The sequence below is a fragment of the Saimiri boliviensis genome, chromosome X (genome assembly GCF_048565385.1).
Source record: "Saimiri boliviensis isolate mSaiBol1 chromosome X, mSaiBol1.pri, whole genome shotgun sequence".
Lineage (NCBI taxonomy): Eukaryota > Metazoa > Chordata > Mammalia > Primates > Cebidae > Saimiri > Saimiri boliviensis.
The window spans coordinates 53,450,503-53,471,743 of NC_133470.1; the positions used below are offsets into that span (position 1 = coordinate 53,450,503).

The following is a 21,241-nucleotide window of genomic DNA, read 5'->3' on the forward strand; positions in this document are numbered from 1 at the left end:
AGACTGGAAATAACAATCATCTCTACCCACTTCACAAGGCTGATGTGATGCTCAAAAGAAAGGATGTGAATTTCCTTTGTAAACTCACGCACTGATAAGGAGTTATTAGTACTGTCATTACTGGACTGCTTCCTGAGCCTTCTCTCCCCTCTAGTTTCTTCCCCTTCTAGTTTTTCCCCTTTGTACTTTGGTGCTAGAGCAAAGGACAATATACTAAATACTCTACAGAGCTAGATTCACCTAAGGACAAAAGGAAACACTCTGGGCAAATATTGGAGAAGCTAAACTTTCATCAAGGATTCTTGGAAAGTCGGAGACTCAGTTGGCCTAGAACAAGTTGCAGAGCTGGAAATAAGAGCTAGGGAGTCCAAGATTCCCCTCCTCCATCCCATTTCTTGGGGCAAAGCCATTGGAGGTAGATCCAGATGCCTTGTAGGAGGTCTTCTGAGGAGGCAGTTATTTTGGGAGAAAAAGCTCAATTCTCAAATCCCTGCCTGGATCAAGCACTCTGCAGGCCAAGGGACCAGAGGCTGAGATGGCAGACAAAGGCTAAAGAGCAAGACATGCTTTGGCACTATCCCTCAAACTACCAGACTGTGCTCTCTGGCTGCTCTCAATCTGGGCTTTACCTCAAAGGCAGAAGAGCACCTCACCTACGGCCTTGCTGGGATCCTGCAGCTCCCTAGCAGCTTAATCACACACATTGGTGGGTGAGAGACTCTAAGCCAGGGCCCAAGCCCTATTTACCAGCTCCATTATCAAACTTGCTCTTTCAACTTGTCCAGCCTCCCTCCTCAGAAACTACTATACCAAAACCACAGAAAGAAAAATTCCTAAATTCCATAAAGCTAGACTGATCAGGATTCCCCAAGCCACAGACAAAATTGGGGCACACTGCACAAGCACACTGTAGGTTCTGACAGATGGAGGCTGTCTCACTGGAAGAAGAGTGCTGTTCAGTTTGTTCCCACCAGGATATCACTTCACCCCCTCCCTGATGCAGCCAAAAGTTAGGGTGGAAAAAAATTGTTTTTTTCAGGGCCTGCAGAGCTTCTGGCACTAAAGCTAGGCAGTGAAATGGCACAGTTAATCTTAAGGAGATGGGACTGACTAGAAAGGAAGTTGAACCCAGGAGTTTTCTAATAATCTCATAGCTGGATGAGGCTAGGCTCTCTATGTCTGCTGTGGACATGTTTCTCAGGCATTTGTAGGAAATTAGGATTTTGTTCTTTCTTTTCCCCTCCCCAAAAGCATCTCTCCAAGTCCCACTAGGCGCCAGCCCCCTTTCTCTAGAGGTGTTGGTGCCTGGGCCTTTAAAGGGTGGGCTCTGGAGCTCAGTGGGTGCTCAGTGATACAGGGGTTGCTAGGATACAACTAGAGGGCATTTTCTTTAATTCCTTGATGGGGATCTGAGAGCCAAAATCCTTAAGCTGGGGTTCTGCCCCTCCTACGTAGCAAAAGCTTATCCTCTGCTTAAAAGTACCAGAGAGGAGGGAAGGGAATAAAGAGCTTTACTAGGAAAAGTTGGGAAAAATCAGAGAGGAAAAGCCTTCTTCTCTTTCTTATTTCTCACCCATTTACAGTGGGGAAGTAGTAGGAGGAGGAGGTGGTGGTGTCAGGGGTGGGAAGAAAGGGAGAAGCAGAAAGATTAAGAGAGAAGGCAGAGGAGGAAGGAAAAAAGAAGACAAGTCAAAATGCATAGGGCTCCACTCCTCTGGGCTGCATTTCTCATTTTCTCCCACTCTTTTCTCTTTTTGCTAGAGAAAAATATCCTCACAAGTCTGAAGGACAAATGCCAAACCTTTAGGATTCACACAAGTAAAAAGTCACACTGCTACCTTTTGTTCTCTACTCTCAAATTCCCTTCTGGTTGCTAGAGGGTGGCCTGCCATCTGGCTAGCAACATCCCTTTATTTGCCTGGAGACAATTTTAAAAGTGCTAACCCATTTCAACAGCTAAATTATTAACGGAAGGGCTCATTCAAGACACTTCTCTAGCCTGAGGGGTTTTAGGTGGTGAAAAGAGGACTGGCATGGGTGATACCCATCCATCCCAGCACTTGTGAAATCCTTACAGGCTCTAGCACAAGGAGGCCATTCAGAACTGTGGAACTCAATACTGTCTTTCCTCATTCCTACCACCACACCCCACATCCACACTCAGGAGTGTGCTCCCACACACACACACACCCCCATGAACATGCTGCCACACACCCTACACACACACACACACACACACACACACACACACACACACTCCCAGAGGCTTTCTGCCAAAGGTCTGTCAGGCTCACAGAGAAGAAGGCATTTCGTGACATTACTTAGTCATAAACCTGGATCAAAGACTAGTCTCAGAGACCCCTTCTCCCCTTGGGGGAAAAAAAGTCAAAAGGCATTCCCTTATTGCTGTCCCACTTTCCTTCCCAAACAGTTAGGCAAAAAAATCCCTTAGGTTAAACTTGTTATCCAGACTCTAGTACCAGACATTCTTCACCTCCTCCCATCATCCTTTGATTAACATTTTGCTTTCCTTTTCACTCGTCCTTCTGACTTCAAGTGCCTAGGGGTCACAAAATCATAAAATGCAACAACTTGGAGGTAACCTAGTCAAACCATCACAAAATGCCAATATTACCGGTAATCCCAAACCCACCCAGGAGGAAGAAAACTGCCCAAGGTCAAACAGCTGTTGAATGGGAAAAAAAAAAAAAAAAAAAGAAAAAGAAAAAAGAAAAACAGGTCTGCAGCTGCCCAGCATAGAGCCATTCCCCACTCTCCAATACTGTATCAAAACGAAGTGCCCGGACAAGATATAATCTTACTTTAAATAATACACTGGAGCTAAGGAAAAAAGAAACTCACTAAATTACCTTTGCAAAGAAATAGGTTCTCAGTTCCACCCAGGGGGTCCTCACAAAGGGACCAAAGAATAATTAACAAGAATCAATGCCAGCAAACTTCCCAGGTCATATTTATACCGTGATACTAACCCCCCCCAAAACCGCAACTTCTCACCCACACCAAGTCAACGATAGCATGCTTTGAGGCCCAAAACCCCCTCTGACGCCATTAAATAATACTCTCTGGGTCCTGTGGCCAGGACAATTTCAAGGGCCCCCTTCACAGCCCCTCTCCTTTCATAATCATTTCCAAAGAGACTGACAACCAGACATGGAACTTGACAGCATAATGCCAGGAGATTTGCACATCACACATGAACAGCCACCCACATGGGTGGAGGGGGAGCATGTGTGTGGATGTGGATGTGCCCTGATTCACTAATATAATACAGGAGCCATAAATGGCATTATTTCAAGCCAGGTAAGCAATGGAATGGGAAAGGCCTGCCTACATTAACACAGGAGAAAAAAACAAACAAGTATCATCAGACTGGCATCCAAGACATTTTTTCCTGGCTCTGCCAAGAGCTTTCTCAGAGGAAACAGAAATATAAAAATAATAGCAATAGCAATAATAACAGCAACTACCACTACCATCTGATACAGATAAGCAGTCATATCTCAAACTGGAATGTTGCCTCCAGCTCATGTTTTCCATGCTCTCATCCCATTCCATCTAGACGTTTTTGGGTTTTGGTGCTCAAATTTAGCACCAAAATTTGACAACTCTTAATTTAGCACATTACAGACTTACAGTTTGTTATGGAATGTTTCAATTACAGAGACTTCTGATCTTAAAGTAACAAGGGAGCAAACAATAACATCCCCACTTTCTCATCAGCCTTATCAAGTAATATTTAAAATGTAGTTCAAGAACAACATTGCAAATAAGATTACCCCAAAGGAGCCATATCCAAATACTATTTTTCCCAAGGTGGGTAAAGAGCTGGTTTTGGGGTTGGTTTTTTTCTTTTTGTTTGTTTATTTGTTTGGATGAGACGGACAATATCCCCAAACTCAAATCTAGGGGTACAATCTTTGGTAAAGGGAGCCCAAATAGCTCCTGTCAAAGTCCTCTCTTGCCAATTCAAAAAATCAGAGAATGCTCTTATGTACTATTCCATGATTCCAAAGAAAATGACATTTTAAATGTCTTAAAGCTTTAAGGTTTAATAAGTGTTTTAAAGGTGGCTTCTTTCAAAATTGAAAACTGTGAACCCTGGAGAGCAAATTGAAATTCAAAGGACACAGTCACCAACTGCCAGCACAACACACCCGTGTCACTTCCCAAATTCTTGCTTCTCATTAGAGACTAAAGAATCATTTTCCCTAAATCCATTCCTTGCATTATTTTCCCTCTAAATATCCAGTGCAAACACTGTCTTTCCTACGATGTCAAACATTCATCATGCTCTTCCACAAATCCCTTTACCCTCAAACAAACCAAAATGCACACCTGATGGCAAGAGAGAAATTTTGACTAAAATTCCCTGAAAGAGTTTAAAGGTAGTCTTCAAGGAAATGAGTTGAGAAGACACCACAAACAGCAAAGCCACTATTTAAGGACACAGAGCTTGCTCCATGAACGCCACATAGATTAAAAATGCACACACGCATGCACACTTAAATAGAAAGCATTTCTTCATCAACAATTTCATTCAAGCAATAGGCAACTATATGCACAGGCATACTTAAAACACAAGACATGACAAAAGATTTAGGGAGAGATAATATACCAACGTCATACATATCACAGCGAGGCCATGTTGAAGCTCAAAACGTTTCCCCCCTGAGTAAGAAAGCTTGTTTTTTCTCTCTTTCCCTGTCTCTCTCTGTCTCTGATTTTTTTTTTTTTTCTCGGTGGCTCTTGGGATGAAATCAAAGCGAGAGTTCGCGACAGCTCAGGTGGCTGGACTCCATTCAGCGCGTTCCCAGGAAAAACATGAGTATGACATTGACAAGCAGGAGGACTACAATCACGGCAAAAACGACTACAGTTTGCACATCCAGGGTCATGGTGCAATGCAGAACACTGTAGTGTTCCAGGTGGGGGGCCGGCAGATTGGGAGATGTCAGTCTCTGTTCTGTCAGACTGTCCATACAGCCACCATGCTAGAAAGGAGAGGAGGAAGTCGGGTGGTTAGGGAAGGGCTGGGTTTGGCGCCCGAGTTTAGTCGGGGGGAGGGGAGGGGGATGGGGACAGGGGTACGTGGTTCCCCCCTTCTCAGGTTTGGGCTGCTCTTTCTTCCCTAGCTGAGAAATCTTAGCACGGGCTGAAGTCGGCAAAGTCCAGCATTCTCTCTCGGGCGCCACGGGAAAGGCAAAATCCTAGCTTTCAAAGGGAAAGGCGGGAGGAACCTGTGAGTGGTTCTCCGGCGCCTGCTCAGTCAGTCTGTCCGGGAGTGCGTCCGTCCGCCTGCCTGGCTACCGGTCAGTCTCGGTCTCCCCTACTCCCTTTAGTTCGCTCGCTTTCCTAAGCTGGCTCTCTCTTTCCGCTGGGCTCCCGGATGCCAGACACTCCTTCGATCCCTGCCTTGCTGGCCCTCTCCCTCTCCTCTCCCCATCCCCCGCTCAGCCCGTAGGCTGCCCTTTTATTCACCGAGCGACTGCGGGCGCTTGCGTGAGGCGCAGCCAGAGCCACTGACAGACCTGCCGACCAATAACAGGTGCCGCAGTAGCACGTTCGCTCCCCAGGGGCGGGACTTGCGCTGGCGTGCTAGCCGCGGCAGCCAATCAGAGGGCCCAAGGCTCCCAAGCAAGCTTGCTCTATCCAGAAAGGCGAGAGTCACCAGCCACCAGTTCTGGTTTGGGGGTGGGGAGCTTCTTGGGGGCGGGTTGAGAGGGGGGATAGGGAGGTGGAGAGGAAAAGGACTGGGAAAGGGGGAGGGAAGGAAGGGACCCAAAAAGATGCAGGGGGAGGGCGTGTCGGGAGGAGACCACGTGAAGAGGGAGAAAAAGAAGAAAAGACTAAGAGGAGGAAGGAGAAGAGAGGGAAGATAATGAAGAAAGAATTGTGGGGAAAGGCAGAAAAAAGGATGGGGAGGAGAAAGAAGGAATGGGGAGAAAAAAGGATAGGTAGCTGGGGAGAAGGCATGTACCTAGTAACCACTTTGTTTGGAGCCTGGGCCAAGGAGGAAGCAAAGGTGCCTCTGGCGACTGCCTAAGAATTTAAACTCACAATTAGCTATAAAAAGCCAACAAATCAGTATTGTGGACAGAATCACAGGGACACACGACAGAATTTCCAAATCCCATCCTATTTGGCTTTCCCTGATACCACTGCCCTTACCTGGTCAGATTTCCTTTCTTAATTATGTTTTTTTTCAGACTAGGACAGTTAGCTTGCACTTGCCCAGCATTATGGGTACTATAAAGAGAAGTCAGCATAGGGTTAAACATTCGCCATGGAAAATCCTCTCTACAACTTGCAATCTCCTTGTAATCATTGCCCTGCTCTGTGACCTGGTGTCTGGACTAAGTGGGAAAAAGCCATGGAGTAGAGACCAAAATGTTTTAAATTTACTCTCAGCCCTACCTCAAGCTTGCTGTATGACTTTTGGGACATTCCCTTTTCCTGTCAGGAGTCTGTCTTCTGTCTCCCTTCTGTCAATGAGGATTTAGACTTACCTGATAATTCAGTGAAACCTCATAACCCTCACCTCAGAAAAAAACCATTTCCGTGTTTCCCTAGGCCTTAAAACCAAGGACTCCCTATACAAGAGAGCTCTCAGAGCCTTTTTGCTCTTATATTCTAGGACTATATGACTGAACAGATAGGTATATACCTAAGAAAAATGAAAACACATCCACACAAAAACTTATACATGAATGTTCATAACAGCATTATTCACAATAGCCAGAAGATAGAAGCAATTCAAATGTCCAACAACTGAAGAATGGATAAACAAAATGTGGTATATCCATATAATGAAGTATGATTTAAAAATAAAAAGGAATGAAGTACTGATACATCCTAAACATAGATGAGCTTGGAGCTCTGAAAACATTATGCTAAGTGAAAGAGGTGAGCAAAAGGCTTTCGTATGAGTCCATTTATAGAAAATGTTCATATAGTTAGGATAAATGCTGTTTTGTGAAGCTTTTGTTACAGTTATATGTGAATATAAATGTACTGTAATGTGAAATCTATTTCATATAACAAGTAATAGTCAAAACAGTTTGAAAACCACTCTTCTAGATTATGTTGAGACAGATACTTGTGATCAGGACAGTACCATAATATAAACAATTAAAATCTTTCTCCTTGTCTTTGAAAGTTCAGTCTTACCCTGTCTCTACTTCCTATCTTTTGATCCCTCTACCCACTGCATCCTGGCTTTACCTTTACTATCCTATAGAAAACTGAAACCTCTTGTGAATAGAAAAAAACAACCAACTTGTTACTAAATCTCATGGCCAAGTTTCCGTCTTTACCTTTCCTAACTTTTCTCCCATTTGATGCCACTGATGCCTTCCTCAATCCTGAAATGCTCCTTTGCCTTGAGAATGCAATCCACATGACCTGCATATTTATGCTGTCTTCACTCCCTGCATGAGTTCTTCTTCATCCAGTCATTAATGCCATTATTTCTCAGGGTTCTTCTTATCAAAGTCCCCTTTTCTTCTCATTCTGCATTTGCACTGAATGTCCAAGGCTTGAACTACCATCTGCATTGCACATTGATGCATCTCCTTTCAACAAAACTACAACACCAGTGGGAAACAAAACAGACATAGGACCTTGCTTGCATGTAAGCAGAAAGCTGCTGATGACTCCAAGGTAGCTCTCTTGGACCCCAGGAATGAAGGTCCTACTGCTTTCTGGCTGTCTCCTCCTTAATATTTCATAAGCATATCAAAGTTAAAAAGTCAAAAATTGAAGTCATCTCCCCCAACTTACCAGTTTCCTTCTTTCGCTGAGTCCTTTGTCTCTTGGAAATGGCAGTCACACTCTGAACTAGCCAGAAACCAAGAAGATATCTGCACATTTTTCCTCTCCCTCACCTCACTGATGGCCAACTAGTCTTTTAGTCCTGTTGATTCTCTTCCTCCTTAATCTCTCTTGTCTCTTTCTCTCTCCCTGCTGCCACTACTTTTGATCAGTTCTGATCTATCACAATTCATTACCTGTTCTCTTGTGCTGCTCTCCCTCCCCAGTTAAGCCTCTACTTTTCTCCTCAAATTCTCTCTCTCAAAAGCAGTTTTGCTGTTATCAGTTTTGTGGTAAATACTTCGGATTGGTTTTTAAGGATTCAGTCCTTCTAGCCTGCCTTTCCATATTGCTAAAAAGCTAAAAACAAAAAAAAAACTACAACAATAAACTGGCATTTCCAAGCTTCCTTTGCAGCCAGTGTTCTGGATATGACTTAGTGATGCCAATCATACGCACATGCACAATATGTAGAAGGAGGTGGTGGGTGAGGCAGAAGTCATGTCTGTTGTTTCTGCTGGAAAGCATAATGATGAAGGTGTTAGGGTTTTCTGTGGCTGTGTTACCATAGATTCCAGTGTCTAGCCCCTGACTTTGTGCATTTTGAGAGCCAGAGTATGGGATTTTTTTTGTCACCAAGGATCTGGTAGACATAGTGATACTCTAGCCAACAGATGGTTAGGACTGTGGCAGCTTCCTCATTCCTAAATTGCAGACAAGGTGGCATGCTCCTAGAGCCCCCAGTGCCTCATCTTCCTGCTTGTCAGAGACAGAGAGAGAGAGAGAGAGAGAGAGAGAGAGAGAGAGAGAGAGAAATAGCTACCCTGACATTGTTCTTAGATTCTTTCTTGGAGGCATAGCCTAAAGCTTGCCCCTCCAGCCCTCCTACCAATTTTGTAAGCATTTTATTTTCCATATTAAAACCTCTTCTGCTGAAAAGAACTACAGTGGTTTATTTTTGCAGCTGAAACCTGACTTATATAACGCCTCTGCTCAAATGCTTTCAATAGCTCCACAGCGCACTTAAGGCAAATTCTGTAGTGTGGCATAAAATGTCCTGCCAATCTGATGTCCTTTGGCCTCTATATCCTCAGCACTTACCAATGCCCTCTCATTCTCTATTCTCTAGCTACATAGAAGCTACAGTAATTCTCATAACACACAAGGTTATCTCACCTCAGAGCCTATATAAACTGCTGCTTTATTTCCCCAGCTCCCACCTCAAAGCTCAGCTGAGGTGCCACCAGCTCCAGAAGCCTTTCTCTGATGTTCTCTCCCTCAAAAATATTCTGAATGATAGTCCTCTCCCATAGAATCCTATGTTTAATCCTCTTGAAACATTTATTAAACTATATTGTATTTTTTTCTTGTTTGTATCCTTTACTGGACTGTGAAGCTCAGAGGGCAGAGACCATGACTGTCTTGTTCACTGCTTTCTCCCTTGTGCCCAGCAGTACCTGATGCTTAGCAGGTGCTTCATAACAAACACCTGTTGGATGCATGAATGTCTCCTTCATCCACTGGTCTGCACTCAAAAACTCATCTTCCAACCACAGAAGGTGAGACCTGATGAAACCACAGAGAAAAATCTAAGCTCTTATATTCCAGGTTCACAGAGAAGGGAAGCAACTTGTCCAAGATTACACAGCTAATTGCTGGCAGAGTGGGAACCAAAGCCCTTGTATCTGAAGTCTCAAAAGTATTTTTGAGAGATTTCAGACCCTGGAACATGGCATTTGACACCAGCCCTGCTCATGTGTGGGTAGCTTTCTGAGTTATGTGACCATTCAACTTTTCTCACAAATATTTTTAATAGAAGAGTCCTCTACATTTGGAGTAGCAATACCCCCTCCCCAGATCTATCCTTTCTTGCTGACAAGTATATAGGAATTAGATAATATCTTCATCTAGCACAACTCCAATTCTATCCTGCTATCCCTTAAACATCCCCACTAATTGATTATCCAGTCTCAGCTCCAACACCTACAATGATGGGGCAGTTCCTCCCTCCCAAGACAGCCCTTTCATCTTTGGGATAATCTCAGATGGTAGAACATTCTTCCATCTCTTTGAGCGAGATGTTGTCACTACTTCTACCACAGCCAGGGCCGTCCATGAGAGGGTCTGGAATAATAATGCCCTCAAATTCACACCAGTTCTCAGGTCCAAAAGGCAGTTCGACAGATTATGACAATGATAATACTTATAAACTGCATACTCTGTGCCAGGCAGTGTTCTAAATCTGGTACATACATAAAGCCTTTTAATCTTCACAACAACTCTATGAGGTAGGTACTATTATTGTCTCTATTTTATAGATGAGGAAACTGAGGCAGAATGAAGTTAAATAACTTGCCTAAGGTCACATGGCTAGTAAAATATGAAGCCTGGATGTAAACTCAAATTGTCTAGCTCTAGAGTCTGCTTAAACTCTGTTCTATATAAATGCCGATAGGTGACACATGTCCCATCTTTCAATAACATCTGACACAATGTCTCCTAGGTCACAGGAATAAACTGTTTCAATGTCCTGATCTGGGCCCCGGTGGCGTGCCTCCCAAACCCAAGATCCCTAGGTCTCAAACCTTTTCCTTCTGTCAGGGGAAAAAAAAAAAAAAAAAAAAAAAAAAAAAATCCTAGTTGTCCTTTGCTTCTCATGTTTTGAATAGCTCCCAAAGACCCACTTCTGCCAGGAAGCACTCCTAGCAGGGAAAGTTCCATTTTTTTTGTCCTGATCTCCACTGCTACTCACTTATTTCCCATCCAGCCCCCACCCTAGCTTCCTCATAGTCCCTCATGCTTGCTACAGACAGTCTACAGATATTGAATCCTGTCTGTTTATTGTCATAGCTACTGATATTACTTGATGCTCTTGCACGTTCATGGGTATCAGCTCTACTTAGACAGGCTACTCCCTAAAGACAAAAATTCCTGTTTAGTTCATTTATTCAGCACATAAATCACTACTCTTCAAAAAATCAGTTCAATTCAATAAGATCTTATTCTGACAGCTAAGGGATACAGAGTGGATCTCAGGGATTTTACAGTTTAGTGGGAGAGATAATCAATGATGCACATAATTTCAATGTCATACATTAAGTATCCCAAGCACAATTAGGTAATGAATAAAGTTGTTGATGATTATAGAACAAATAAATAATTTTGTATTTCTTGCAACCTCCCTGTGTAGGTATCCTCTCCGAAGTATATCAAAGGTGAGGGGGAGGAGGAGGAGGAAGAGGAAACACCTAGTTTGGGCACACATGGTGCTAGGCCTCTTAATGTATTATTTTACTTAATTATCCCTAGAAGTTTGAGAAGAAATTGTTATCATTATTTTAGAAAAGTAATTATACCTCAGAGAGTTTACATCATTTGCCCATAGCCGTACAAGTTTGACAAAGCAGTAGCAGGATTTGAATTGATATCTCTTCCCAAAGCTACCCTTTTCTTCAGCTATCCCTGGTAAGTTTTGTCGAGAAGTTGCTGGAGTCTTTTCAGTAATAGGGAACTCATTCTGAAGTATCCAAGGCCATTATTCATTTTTTAGCTGAAATTTACTCTTGTGGCTTCTGCCCAATTGTTAAAGTGCTACCCTCTGGGCCATGAAAAAAAAAAAAGCCAAGTCCTTCTAAGCAATAGAAGGCAGAAGACATCTATTGTGGGCTCAAACCCTAATTTCTCCTAAACAACCCCTCTGACACACTCATTTTCCATAAAGATAAATATGACCATTTCTTTAAGCTCTTCCATTTGTGACATGGTTTGCAGTCCCCTCCCCAGGCTTGTTGCTCTTCAGTGTATCTAACTTCTCAGCACACAAATCCAGGTGGGAATGACAATGAGAAATAGACAGGGACTGTCACCTCCCTTATTTTGAACACTGTTCTTCCTGTTAACACACCCTTAGGAAAAGTTACCTGTCCTCACATTCACATAAAATGGCTTATGCTCAAAGGTGCTTATGTATCCCCACAATGCCTTGAAATGTTTGTACAAATTGAAAAGAGCAGTGGATGAGAAGTTAAAACTTTCAGATATAAGTCCAGCCTCTGCTTCTTGGTAGCTGTATGACCTCAAACAAGTCTCTTAACTTCCCCAAAGCTAAAAAAGCTGACTTATTTTTAGTTGTAGATTTTTAAAATGTATTGGTAGTTTTAAATTTTCAACAGCCTTGCCAAAGGTATGGAAGACATACCCTTGGTCTCAGGTGGTAACCTGCACAAATGACCATGGGTGATTAGCTTAAGCTGAATAATTGGGTTGCACAAAATTGTGTGGTGGAAGGTAGAATTTCAGAGAGAAAATCAAACATAGGATTAAAAATTTGACTCTTCCTGAAGGATTTTTTAACTTTTTAAATTTGTTTAGCCCTTTCACTTCCTCAAAGAATATTTCCCACACAACCCTCTCTAAGATTACACCACGTCACTCTCTACCCCCTTATGCTGCTTTTCTCTCATGGCTCCTATCATACCTAAAATATTATGTGTTTTTGTTGTTTGACTTATTGTCTCCCTTTGTAAAATGGAAGCTCCATGAAAGCAAATTGTTTTGTGCCTATCTGTATCTTCAGCACCTAAAATAGTACTTAGCACTCAATAAATATATTTTAATGACTGAATAACTAAATTGATGAATGAATGAGTGAATGAAGAGCAAGGCATAGCCCTGATGACTCACATTGCAGAATGTAAAGGAAGTCTTGTCATGGAAAGTATTCTCTCCTGCAGCCTGTGAATACCAATCTTCTCCCTTCTTCCACCCCCAAAGGCCTTCATTAGTAAGAACTCCAAAAGGGACTATAAAGTCCAGATTACAGGTTGAGAATTTCATGATCTCTTTGGTTTTCTGTTTCCTGTTGACATAGTTGCTACCCTAAACCACCACTCAGAAGCCCTTCCCTCCAGAAAAACTGCCTATACCACCCTCCTGTGGCTAATGTCTGAATAAATACCTGAGAAAATACCAGGAAACAGCAGTTTCCTTCTGTTCCTTCACATGAATCTATTTTGGGCCTATTTCACATTTATTTTAGGCGTCTTTCAGTTCTATTTCAAGCAAGCTAGTAGGCCAGACCATCTGGCTCTACTCAGGGTAGAGAAAGAACTAGTTGGAAAAGAGCAGCAAAGGTCTAAAAGCCCCTTTAGAGGAAGTACAATGGTTTCTTGTCAAGCTCAAGATCTTTCTGGGGCAGCCAATGCCAATTATGCATCAGTTCAGAACTGTGGTGGGGAGTGAGTATTTCTTTCAGTATCAGAACCCAATGTTTAGTTGTAGAGCCTAATCTCCTAAATAGTTCCACTCCTGAGCCTCATAATCTATTCAGTCAGCTACCCCTCTGAACTCAATGTCCAGGTGTATTTATTTACAAGTTTTATTTGAACTGTAAACTATTGGACATTTGGGACAATAATCACTCATCATCAAATTAAGCATGGAGCTTTGCTTGTAAGAGATACTCAACAAGAATCACATAGATAAGCAGCTAGATGGTTAGGTAGGTAGTCAGGATATAGTAATAAGTTGAAATTGCAAAACAAGAAAGGGGGTGAGTATAGCTGGGGAGTTTGTAAGAGAATAGATTATGTATCAGAGGGAGAGTAAGGAATTGACTTTGAGGAGCTGTATTTTCTGTAGGAGGCCAAGATAGTCTAGCAAAGAAACTCTGAGTGAAGATGTTAAGAAAGAGCTGGGCATCCCCAAAGATTGGTAAAGAAGAGAAGTGTACAGGACACATAAATAGACCAGAGATTATAGGAAATTCATGAGGGCCCAGCTAAGACTGTTGAAGCTCTCCGTGGACTGATAGAAAAAGATTTTGAAGATATATTATGTGGAAAAAGCAAGATGTAGAATACGGTTGACTCTTGAACAACACAGGTTTGAACTGCACAGGTCCACTTACACAGGGACTTTTTTCAATAAAAGTTATACCAATTATGACTGCCTCTCCTGCCTCCCATTCCACCTTTTTCATTTCTTCTGCCTCTGCTACCCCTGAGACAAAACGACCAACCCCTCCTCTTCTTCCTCCTCTTAAGCCCACTCAATGTGAAAACACTGAGAATGAAGACCTTTATGGTAATCTACTTCCACATAATGAATAATACATATATTTTCACTTTCTTGTTATTTTATTAATAACGTTTTCTTTTCTGTAGCTACTTTATTATAAGAATACGGTATACAAAATATGTGTCAGTCAACTATGTTTGTTATAGGTAAGGCTTCTAGTCAACAGTAGGCTATTAGTAGTTAAGTTTTTAGGGAGTGAAAAGTTATACATTGATTTTCAACTGCATGGAGGGTGGGATCTGGTGCCCCTAATCCCCCTGTTGTTAAAGGGTCAAATTTAGTATTATGATGTGTGATCTTTTAGGTAAAAAAGAGGGTAAATAAAATATATTTGGATTTGCTTATATCCGCATAAAGAAACTCTGGAAGGATACATAGAAAGCCATTAAGCTTGTGATCTCTGATGGGTAGAGAGATAGACTGTATACATTTTTATAGTTTGATTTTTTACCATATATATACAATCTATTCATATATTAAATTATAAAATGTTAAATCTATCATGTGATCTTAATGTCTCCTCTCTCTCTCTCTCTGTCTCTCTCTCTCTCTCTCTCCCCTCTCCCTCTTCTCTTTCTTACTCTTTTCCCCTCACTCTTCCACTTCAGTTTATCAAGATAGGAAGATCCTAAGAGTTAGAAGTATTATATAAACTGATGGCTAAGAATATAGGCTCTAGAGCCAGTCTACTGAGATCCAACCTTATTTCTTCCAATTGCTAGTTGTGAGAACTTGAACAACTTTTTAACGTCACTGAGCCTCACTTTACTCATTTCTAAAATGGAGAATGGTAGAATGCTATGATATTTATCGTGTCCCTCACTTTGACCAAACCCCTGATTCTCAGTCACCTACTTTCCTCATTTGCAAAACAGGGGTATTCATATAGGTGTTCATCAAGGTTTAATGAGTAAATATCTGTAAAGTACTTAGAACAATGTCCAGCACATAGTAATGCTCAGTAAATGCTAATAAATACTATTATTTGAGGATGTGATTATCTGTGCCTAGCTTTAGGCAAATCATAAACTCTCTGAGCCTCACTTTCCTCATCAATAAATAGAAGACGATACCCGCCAAAGAGATGATGAGATCATGGATTTCAAGGTACTCTATGGAATGAAAAATTCAGTTAGTATGTCAACCTACAGAATGGGGGAACATTTTTGTCATCTAACCATCTGACAAAGGTCTAATATACAGAGTCTACAAGGAACTTAAATTTGCAAGAAAAAAATGAACAACCTCATTAAAAAGTGGGCAAAGGACATGAACGGACACTTCTCAAAAGAAGACATTCATGCAGCCAGCAAATATATGAATAAAGCTCAACAATACTGACATTACAGAAATGGAAATCAAAACCACAGTGCGATACCATCTCATGCCAGTCAGAATGGCAATTATTAAAAAGCCATGAAACAATAGATGCTGGCAAGAATGCAGTTGAAAAGGAATGCTTTTACACTGTTGGTGGGAATGTAAATTAGATCAACAAGTATGGAAGACCGTGTGGCAATTCCTCAAAGATATAGAAGCAGAAATACCATTTAATGCAGCAATTCCATTACTAGGTATATACCCAAATGAATATAAATCATTATATTATGAAGATACATGCATGCATATGTTCACTGCAGCACTACTCACGATCAAAAGACATGGAATCAACCCAAATGCCCATCAATGATAGACTAGATAAAGAAAAGTTGGTACATATATACCATGGGATACTATGAAGTAATAAGAAGCAATGAGATCATGTTCTTTGCATGGATGGAGCTGGAAGCCATTATTCTCAGGAAACTAACGCAGGAACAGAAAACCAAACACTGCATGTTCTCCTTTATAAGTAGAAGCTGAATGATGAGAACACATGGTGTGGGAACAACACACACTGGGGCTTGTCATGGAGGGGGGTGGGGGAAGAGAGAAGAACAGGAAGAATAGCTAATGGATGCTGGGCTTAATACCTGGGTGATGGGTTGATTTGTGCAGCAAACCACCATGGCACACGTTTACCTATGTAACAAACCTGCACAACCTGCAAATGTACCCTGGAACTTAAAGTAAAAATTGAAGAAAAATAAAACAACAGAATTGTCATAGTAGAAAAAGATGGTGAGGTATTAAATGAAGATATCACCTATTCAAAGCTCCCATTCCCACCCTCAACATTCCAAATGAGATTGTATCCGAGGGGCAAGTGGAGGTCTTTAAAGTCCATGAGTCATTTGTATATTAAGTGTCAGGAAATGAGTCCCAGTTCCCACTTCCCAAAAGCAGAGTGGACAAAATGAATTGCACACTAGTGGTTACCAGTTGCTCATGAGATGCCAAGTGTTTCCGTGTAACTGTTCCTATTTCTAGGAGATACTGAGGCTCAGTGCTGTCCCCACTACCCTCAGCTGCTTCTCAGAAAGGAAAGGAAGTAGCACCAGTTCCAAAGGCTCACTCTCCCCACTCCACACATACATCCAGTTTACAAGGAAAAAAAAAAAAAAAAAACTAACTTAAGCAGGAGCACCAACTCTCCAGATCTTAGCAACCTTAGCAAACAGCACTTAAAATCTTATTTTATGATATAGAAAGTTGTTTCATACCCATTATCTGGTTTGGACCTCACAAAAGCCCAAAGAGAATGGAAAGGGGTAGTGGTGGGGGTAAGGTGGTTCATCATTCCCATTTTCCAGAAGGGAAAGACTGTTTCTGAGGAAGAAAATGACTTGACACTGCTCTTATCGCTTCATGGAAGAGTGCAAAGAACAGAGGACTGTCTGCCAGAAGACCCAGTTCCGGGAAAAGTGTCTCAGAATCTGTGTAGCTCTATACATTTGGAACTTTTAAAAATTGTCATGCTAGAGTCAGGCCTAGAACCTGAGTTTCCCATCCCCTAGGCCAGAATTCTTGAAGCTTTACTATACTGTTAATGGTGAAGGGAAGAGCAAATAAGGACCTAGAAAAAATTATCCCCCAAGAATAACTCCACCTTACATGTAAACAGAACTTCACAGCTTCCTATATACAGTGACTTTTTATCGCATATCAACCTCATGGCAACCTTGTGAGGGAAATGCAGCAGGAAATAGGAATCTAAAATTTTAACCACCTACATGCATACTTCTTATTCCTCTTCCCTGCTTTATTTTTTCTCCTTAGGTATGTAATACTAACATATTACTTATTTAATCATTTACTTATCATATAACTTCCCTTCTAGAATATTTGTTCCCTGAGGACAGAATTTTTGTCTGTTTTGTTTACTATCCAGTGCCTAGAACAGGGCCTGCTACATAACAGATGCTCAATAAATGATACTGAATGACTGAATGAAAATGCGTGTATGCACATTGGGAGGAGGAAATGGAGGGAGGGAGAAAGGCCCCATTTGTGTGTGAATAAACTGATATCCAGAGAGTTACCTAATTTTTCTAGGGATGACTCCTGAAGCTTCTTGTTTCAGCCTGTCCCCCTCACCCTATTGTTTGGCTGGTTCGATGGCATCTTACCTGGACCAAAAGAAATATTTGCTACTAATGCCTCTGTCCTCTCTGGGGCCAGCTTCAGGCTTGACGGCTATAGGTTGGCTGAGGTTCACCCATTCATCAGCTCACTCATCCACTCCACAAGCAGTAACACAGTACCTGTTATGTCTACAAAAGGCTTTCTGGCAGGCTTAGTTGCCTTTACATACCCAAATGTATGCACCTCACAAACACTCAAAGGACTTCTCTGAATTTCCATCCTCTCTGCAATGTACAATGGTGAAAGAAGAAAGAGCAGAAGTCATTTGAGTCTTCTCAGCATACGTCCTGAGTGTCCCTCTCTTCCATGCCCTACATGCATTTTCCTCACTAAAGAACTGTGCCGCTCTAGCTCCCATCTTGTGTCCCCACTGTGTGCGCCTAATCTCAGCTGGTACACCCAAGACCCCCGATTACCAACCCTAGTCTCCATCATGGCCCCGTATCCACTCTGACAAGATGAAAGAAACAATCATGAACCAGGAAAACCCGCCAAACTTCAGGAAAGGAACTGCTTGCAGAAAGGAGGTGTTTCCTAAAACAGCCACAGCAGATGACTTAAAACTTCAGATCTCCATAACGAAGTTAGAGGTAAACAATATCTCTGGTATTGAAGAGGTGAGTATGTTTGCAGACCAAGGAACAGTGATCCACTTTCATAACCCTGAAGTTCAGGTATGTCTAATGGTGAACACTTTCACTATTTCAGGCCATGCTATGACAAAGCAGCTGACAGAAATGCTACCCAGCATCTTAAACCAGCTTGGTGCAGACAGTTTGACTAGTTTAAGGAGACTGGCTGAAGCTCTGCCTAAACAGTATGTGGATGGAAAAGCACCACCTGCTACCGGAGAGGATGATGATGATGAAGTTACAGATCTTGTGGAAAATTTTGATGAGGCTTCCAAGAATGAGGCAAACTAAATTTAGTCAATTTCCGAAGAAGATAACACTTGAAAAAGTTACTTGGAGCTGCTATTTTATACTATGACGGCTTTTAAAAATTTTTTGTTTATGGATCTTATAAAATCTAGTTCTCTAATATTTTTAAGCCCAAGCCCCATGGACACTGCAGCCCTTTTCATTTTCCCTTATAAACAATTCATTCCTTCTTTGCAGCTAATTAAGATGAAGAAGCCTGGGAATAAAGTTTGAGACAAAGGTTAATAAACTTCTTTGCCTAGTTAAAAAAAAGAAGAATTATGCCTACCTCATAAGATTATTGAGAAGATTGTATTAGATACACATGCAAAAACATTTAGAACAGTGCCTGGCACAAAATAAATGTTTGCTGGGTGAAGGTAAGCTATCTTTCTTAAGACGTACTGCATTTATAACTCTATTCCTGGTATCCCTCACCTCTAGAATGAAGGAGGCTGGGCACTGTTCACTCCAGGCAAGTGAGAAGAGTAACAACCAAATAACTGCTATGGAGTTACACACCTGGTTTTCATTCTGGCTCTTTGGAGATAGCTGCATGGAGAAGATATTCCACTTCTTCCAGCTTTAGTTTCTCTACCTTTAAAGTAGGGAGAGTGTTGTGAGGATTACATAATTCATGCATGTCAAGGCACTTTTTCTTTTCTTCAATAGCTTTTGGAGTACAAGTAGTTTTTGGTTACATGGATAAATTATATAGTGGTGAAGTCAGATTTTAGTGCACAGCCACCCACGTAGTATACATTGTACCCAATATGTAGTTTTCTATTTCTCATCCTCCTCCAACCCTTCCCCTTTGGAGTCTCCAATATCTATTCTACCATGTTGTATGCCTTTGTGTACCAATAGCTTAGTTCCCACTTATAAATGAGAACATACGATATTTGATTTTCTATTCCTGAGTTATTTTACTTATAATAACAGCCTTTAGCTCCATTCAACTTACTTCATAAAACACTATTTAGTCCTTTTTTATGGCTAAGTAGTATTCCACGGTGTTTATACATCACATTTTCTTCATACATTCATTGATTGTTGGGCACTTAGGTTAATTCCATGTCTTTACAATCGTGAATTCTGCTGTGATAAACATACATATCTGGGCAACTTTTTGATATAATGACATCTTTCCATCTGGGCAGATACCCACTAGTGAGATAGCTGGATCAAATGGGAAATCTACTTTTGGTTGAGAAATCTCTATACTTTTTTCCATAGACTAATGTATATAATGTTTTCCATGTACTAATGTATATAATATGGGTTGACTCTGTGTTCCCAGACAAATTTTACCTTAAATTGTAATAATTCTTATGTGTTAAGGGAGGGGCCAGGTGGAGATAATTAAATTATGGGGGCAGTTTCCCCCATACAGTTCTTGTAATAGTGAGTTCTCATGAGATCTGATGGTTTTTATAAACATTTGGCATTTCCCCTGCTGGTATATATATTTTTTTGCCTGCCACCATCCATATTAAATGTAACTTGCTCCCTCTTGCCTTCCACCATAATTGTGAGACCTCCCTAGCCATATTAAACTATAAGTGCAAATAAATCTCCTTCTTTTGTAAATTGCCCAGTCTCAGGTATGTCTTTATCAGCAGTGTGAAAACAAACTTAATACAGTAAATTGGTACCACAAGTGGGGTGCTACTAAAAAAAAATTCAAAAATGTGAAACAACTTTGGAACTGACAGAGGGTGAAACAGTTTGGAGGGCTCAGAAGAAGACAGGAAAATGTGAGAAAGTTTAAAATTTCCTCAAAACTTGTTACATGGATTTGCCCAAAATGCTAATAACAATATGAACAATAAAGTCCAGGCTGTGGTGGTCTCAGATAAAAATAAAGAACTTGTAGGAAACTGACGCCAAGGTAACTCTTGTTATGTTTTAGCAAAGAGACTGGTGGCATGTTGCCCCTGCCCTAGAAATTTGGGAAACTCTGAACTCAAAAAAAATTTAGGGGCCGGGCGCAGTGGCTCAAGCCTGTAATCCCAGCACTTTGGGAGGCCGAGGCGGGTGGATCACGAGGTCAAGAGATCGAGACCATCCTGGTCAACATGGTGAAACCCCGTCTCTACTAAAAATACTAAAAATTAGCTGGGCATGGTGGCGGGTGCCTGTAATCCCAGCTACTCAGGAGGCTGAGGCAGGAGAATTGCCTGAACCCAGGAGGCGGAGGTTGCGGTGAGCCGAGATCGCGCCATTGCACTCCAGCCTGGGCAACAAGAGCGAAACTCCGTCTCAAAAAAAAAAAAAAAAAAATTTAGGGTATTACATGAAAAAATTTCTAAGCAGCAAAGCATTCAAGATACGACCTGGATGATGCTAAAGGCATTTAGTTTTATAAGGAAAGCAAAGCATAACAGTTTGAAAATTTTGCAGCCTAACCATGCAGTGAAAAATAAATCCCATCTTCTAAGGAAAAACTGAAGCAGGCTGTAGAAATTTGCATAAGTAACAAGAAGCTAAATGTTAATCCCAAAAACAATGGGGAAAATGTCTCCAGGGCATGTCAAAGGTCTTCATGGCAAGCCCTCCCATCACAGGCATGGAGGTTTAGGAGGAAAAAAATGGCTTCTTGGGCAAGGCCTAGGGTCCCTCTGCCTTATGCTGTCTAGGGACTTGGTGGTACCCTGTGTCCCAGCCACTCTAGCCATAACTAAAAGAAGCCAAGGTACAGCTTGGGCTGTTGCTTCAGAGGGTGAAAGGCCTGAAGATAGGGTGGGGGAATGCCATTAAAAAAAACCTCCCCTAGGTCAGTGTGAAAGGAAAATGTGGGGTAAAAACCCACACAGAGTCCCTACTGGGACACCACCTAACAGAGCTGTGAGAAGAGGGCCACTATCCTCCAAACACCAAAATGGTAA

The 21,241-nt window shown here is 41.6% G+C and overlaps 2 protein-coding genes across 13 annotated transcripts in view; both read right to left on the reverse strand.

The window, feature by feature from the left end:
• ARHGEF9 (Cdc42 guanine nucleotide exchange factor 9) overlaps positions 1-21,241 on the reverse strand; it is a 378,000-nt gene that overhangs the window by 125,693 nt on the left and 231,066 nt on the right. For 2 of the 12 annotated variants that reach the window (XM_039475470.2, XM_010351687.2), the window contains exon 1: positions 4,648-4,738. The exons of 5 other annotated variants lie outside the window; for them this stretch is intronic. Coding sequence is in view for 4 of the 7 variants with exons in the window: in XM_074391855.1 (XP_074247956.1) it covers positions 4,637-4,645 (9 nt within the window). In the remaining 3 variants the exon portion in view is untranslated. Of the gene's footprint in view, positions 1-4,636; positions 5,013-5,499; positions 5,560-21,241 lie in introns of those variants that run through there. 5 more of the 12 variants (XM_039475469.2, XM_003940954.3, XM_010351689.3 and 2 more) reach the window with 4 other exon arrangements.
• Positions 4,704-5,000, reverse strand: LOC141582803 (uncharacterized). The gene has a single exon (XM_074391856.1). The coding sequence runs from the start codon at positions 4,998-5,000 to the stop codon at positions 4,821-4,823; it is 180 nt and encodes a 59-aa protein (XP_074247957.1). The 3' UTR covers positions 4,704-4,820.

Bases quoted from the DNA above. Each gene is read 5' to 3' on its own strand.
- LOC141582803 (XM_074391856.1), bottom strand. From the start codon at position 5,000: ATGGACAGTCTGACAGAACAGAGACTGACATCTCCCAATCTGCCGGCC.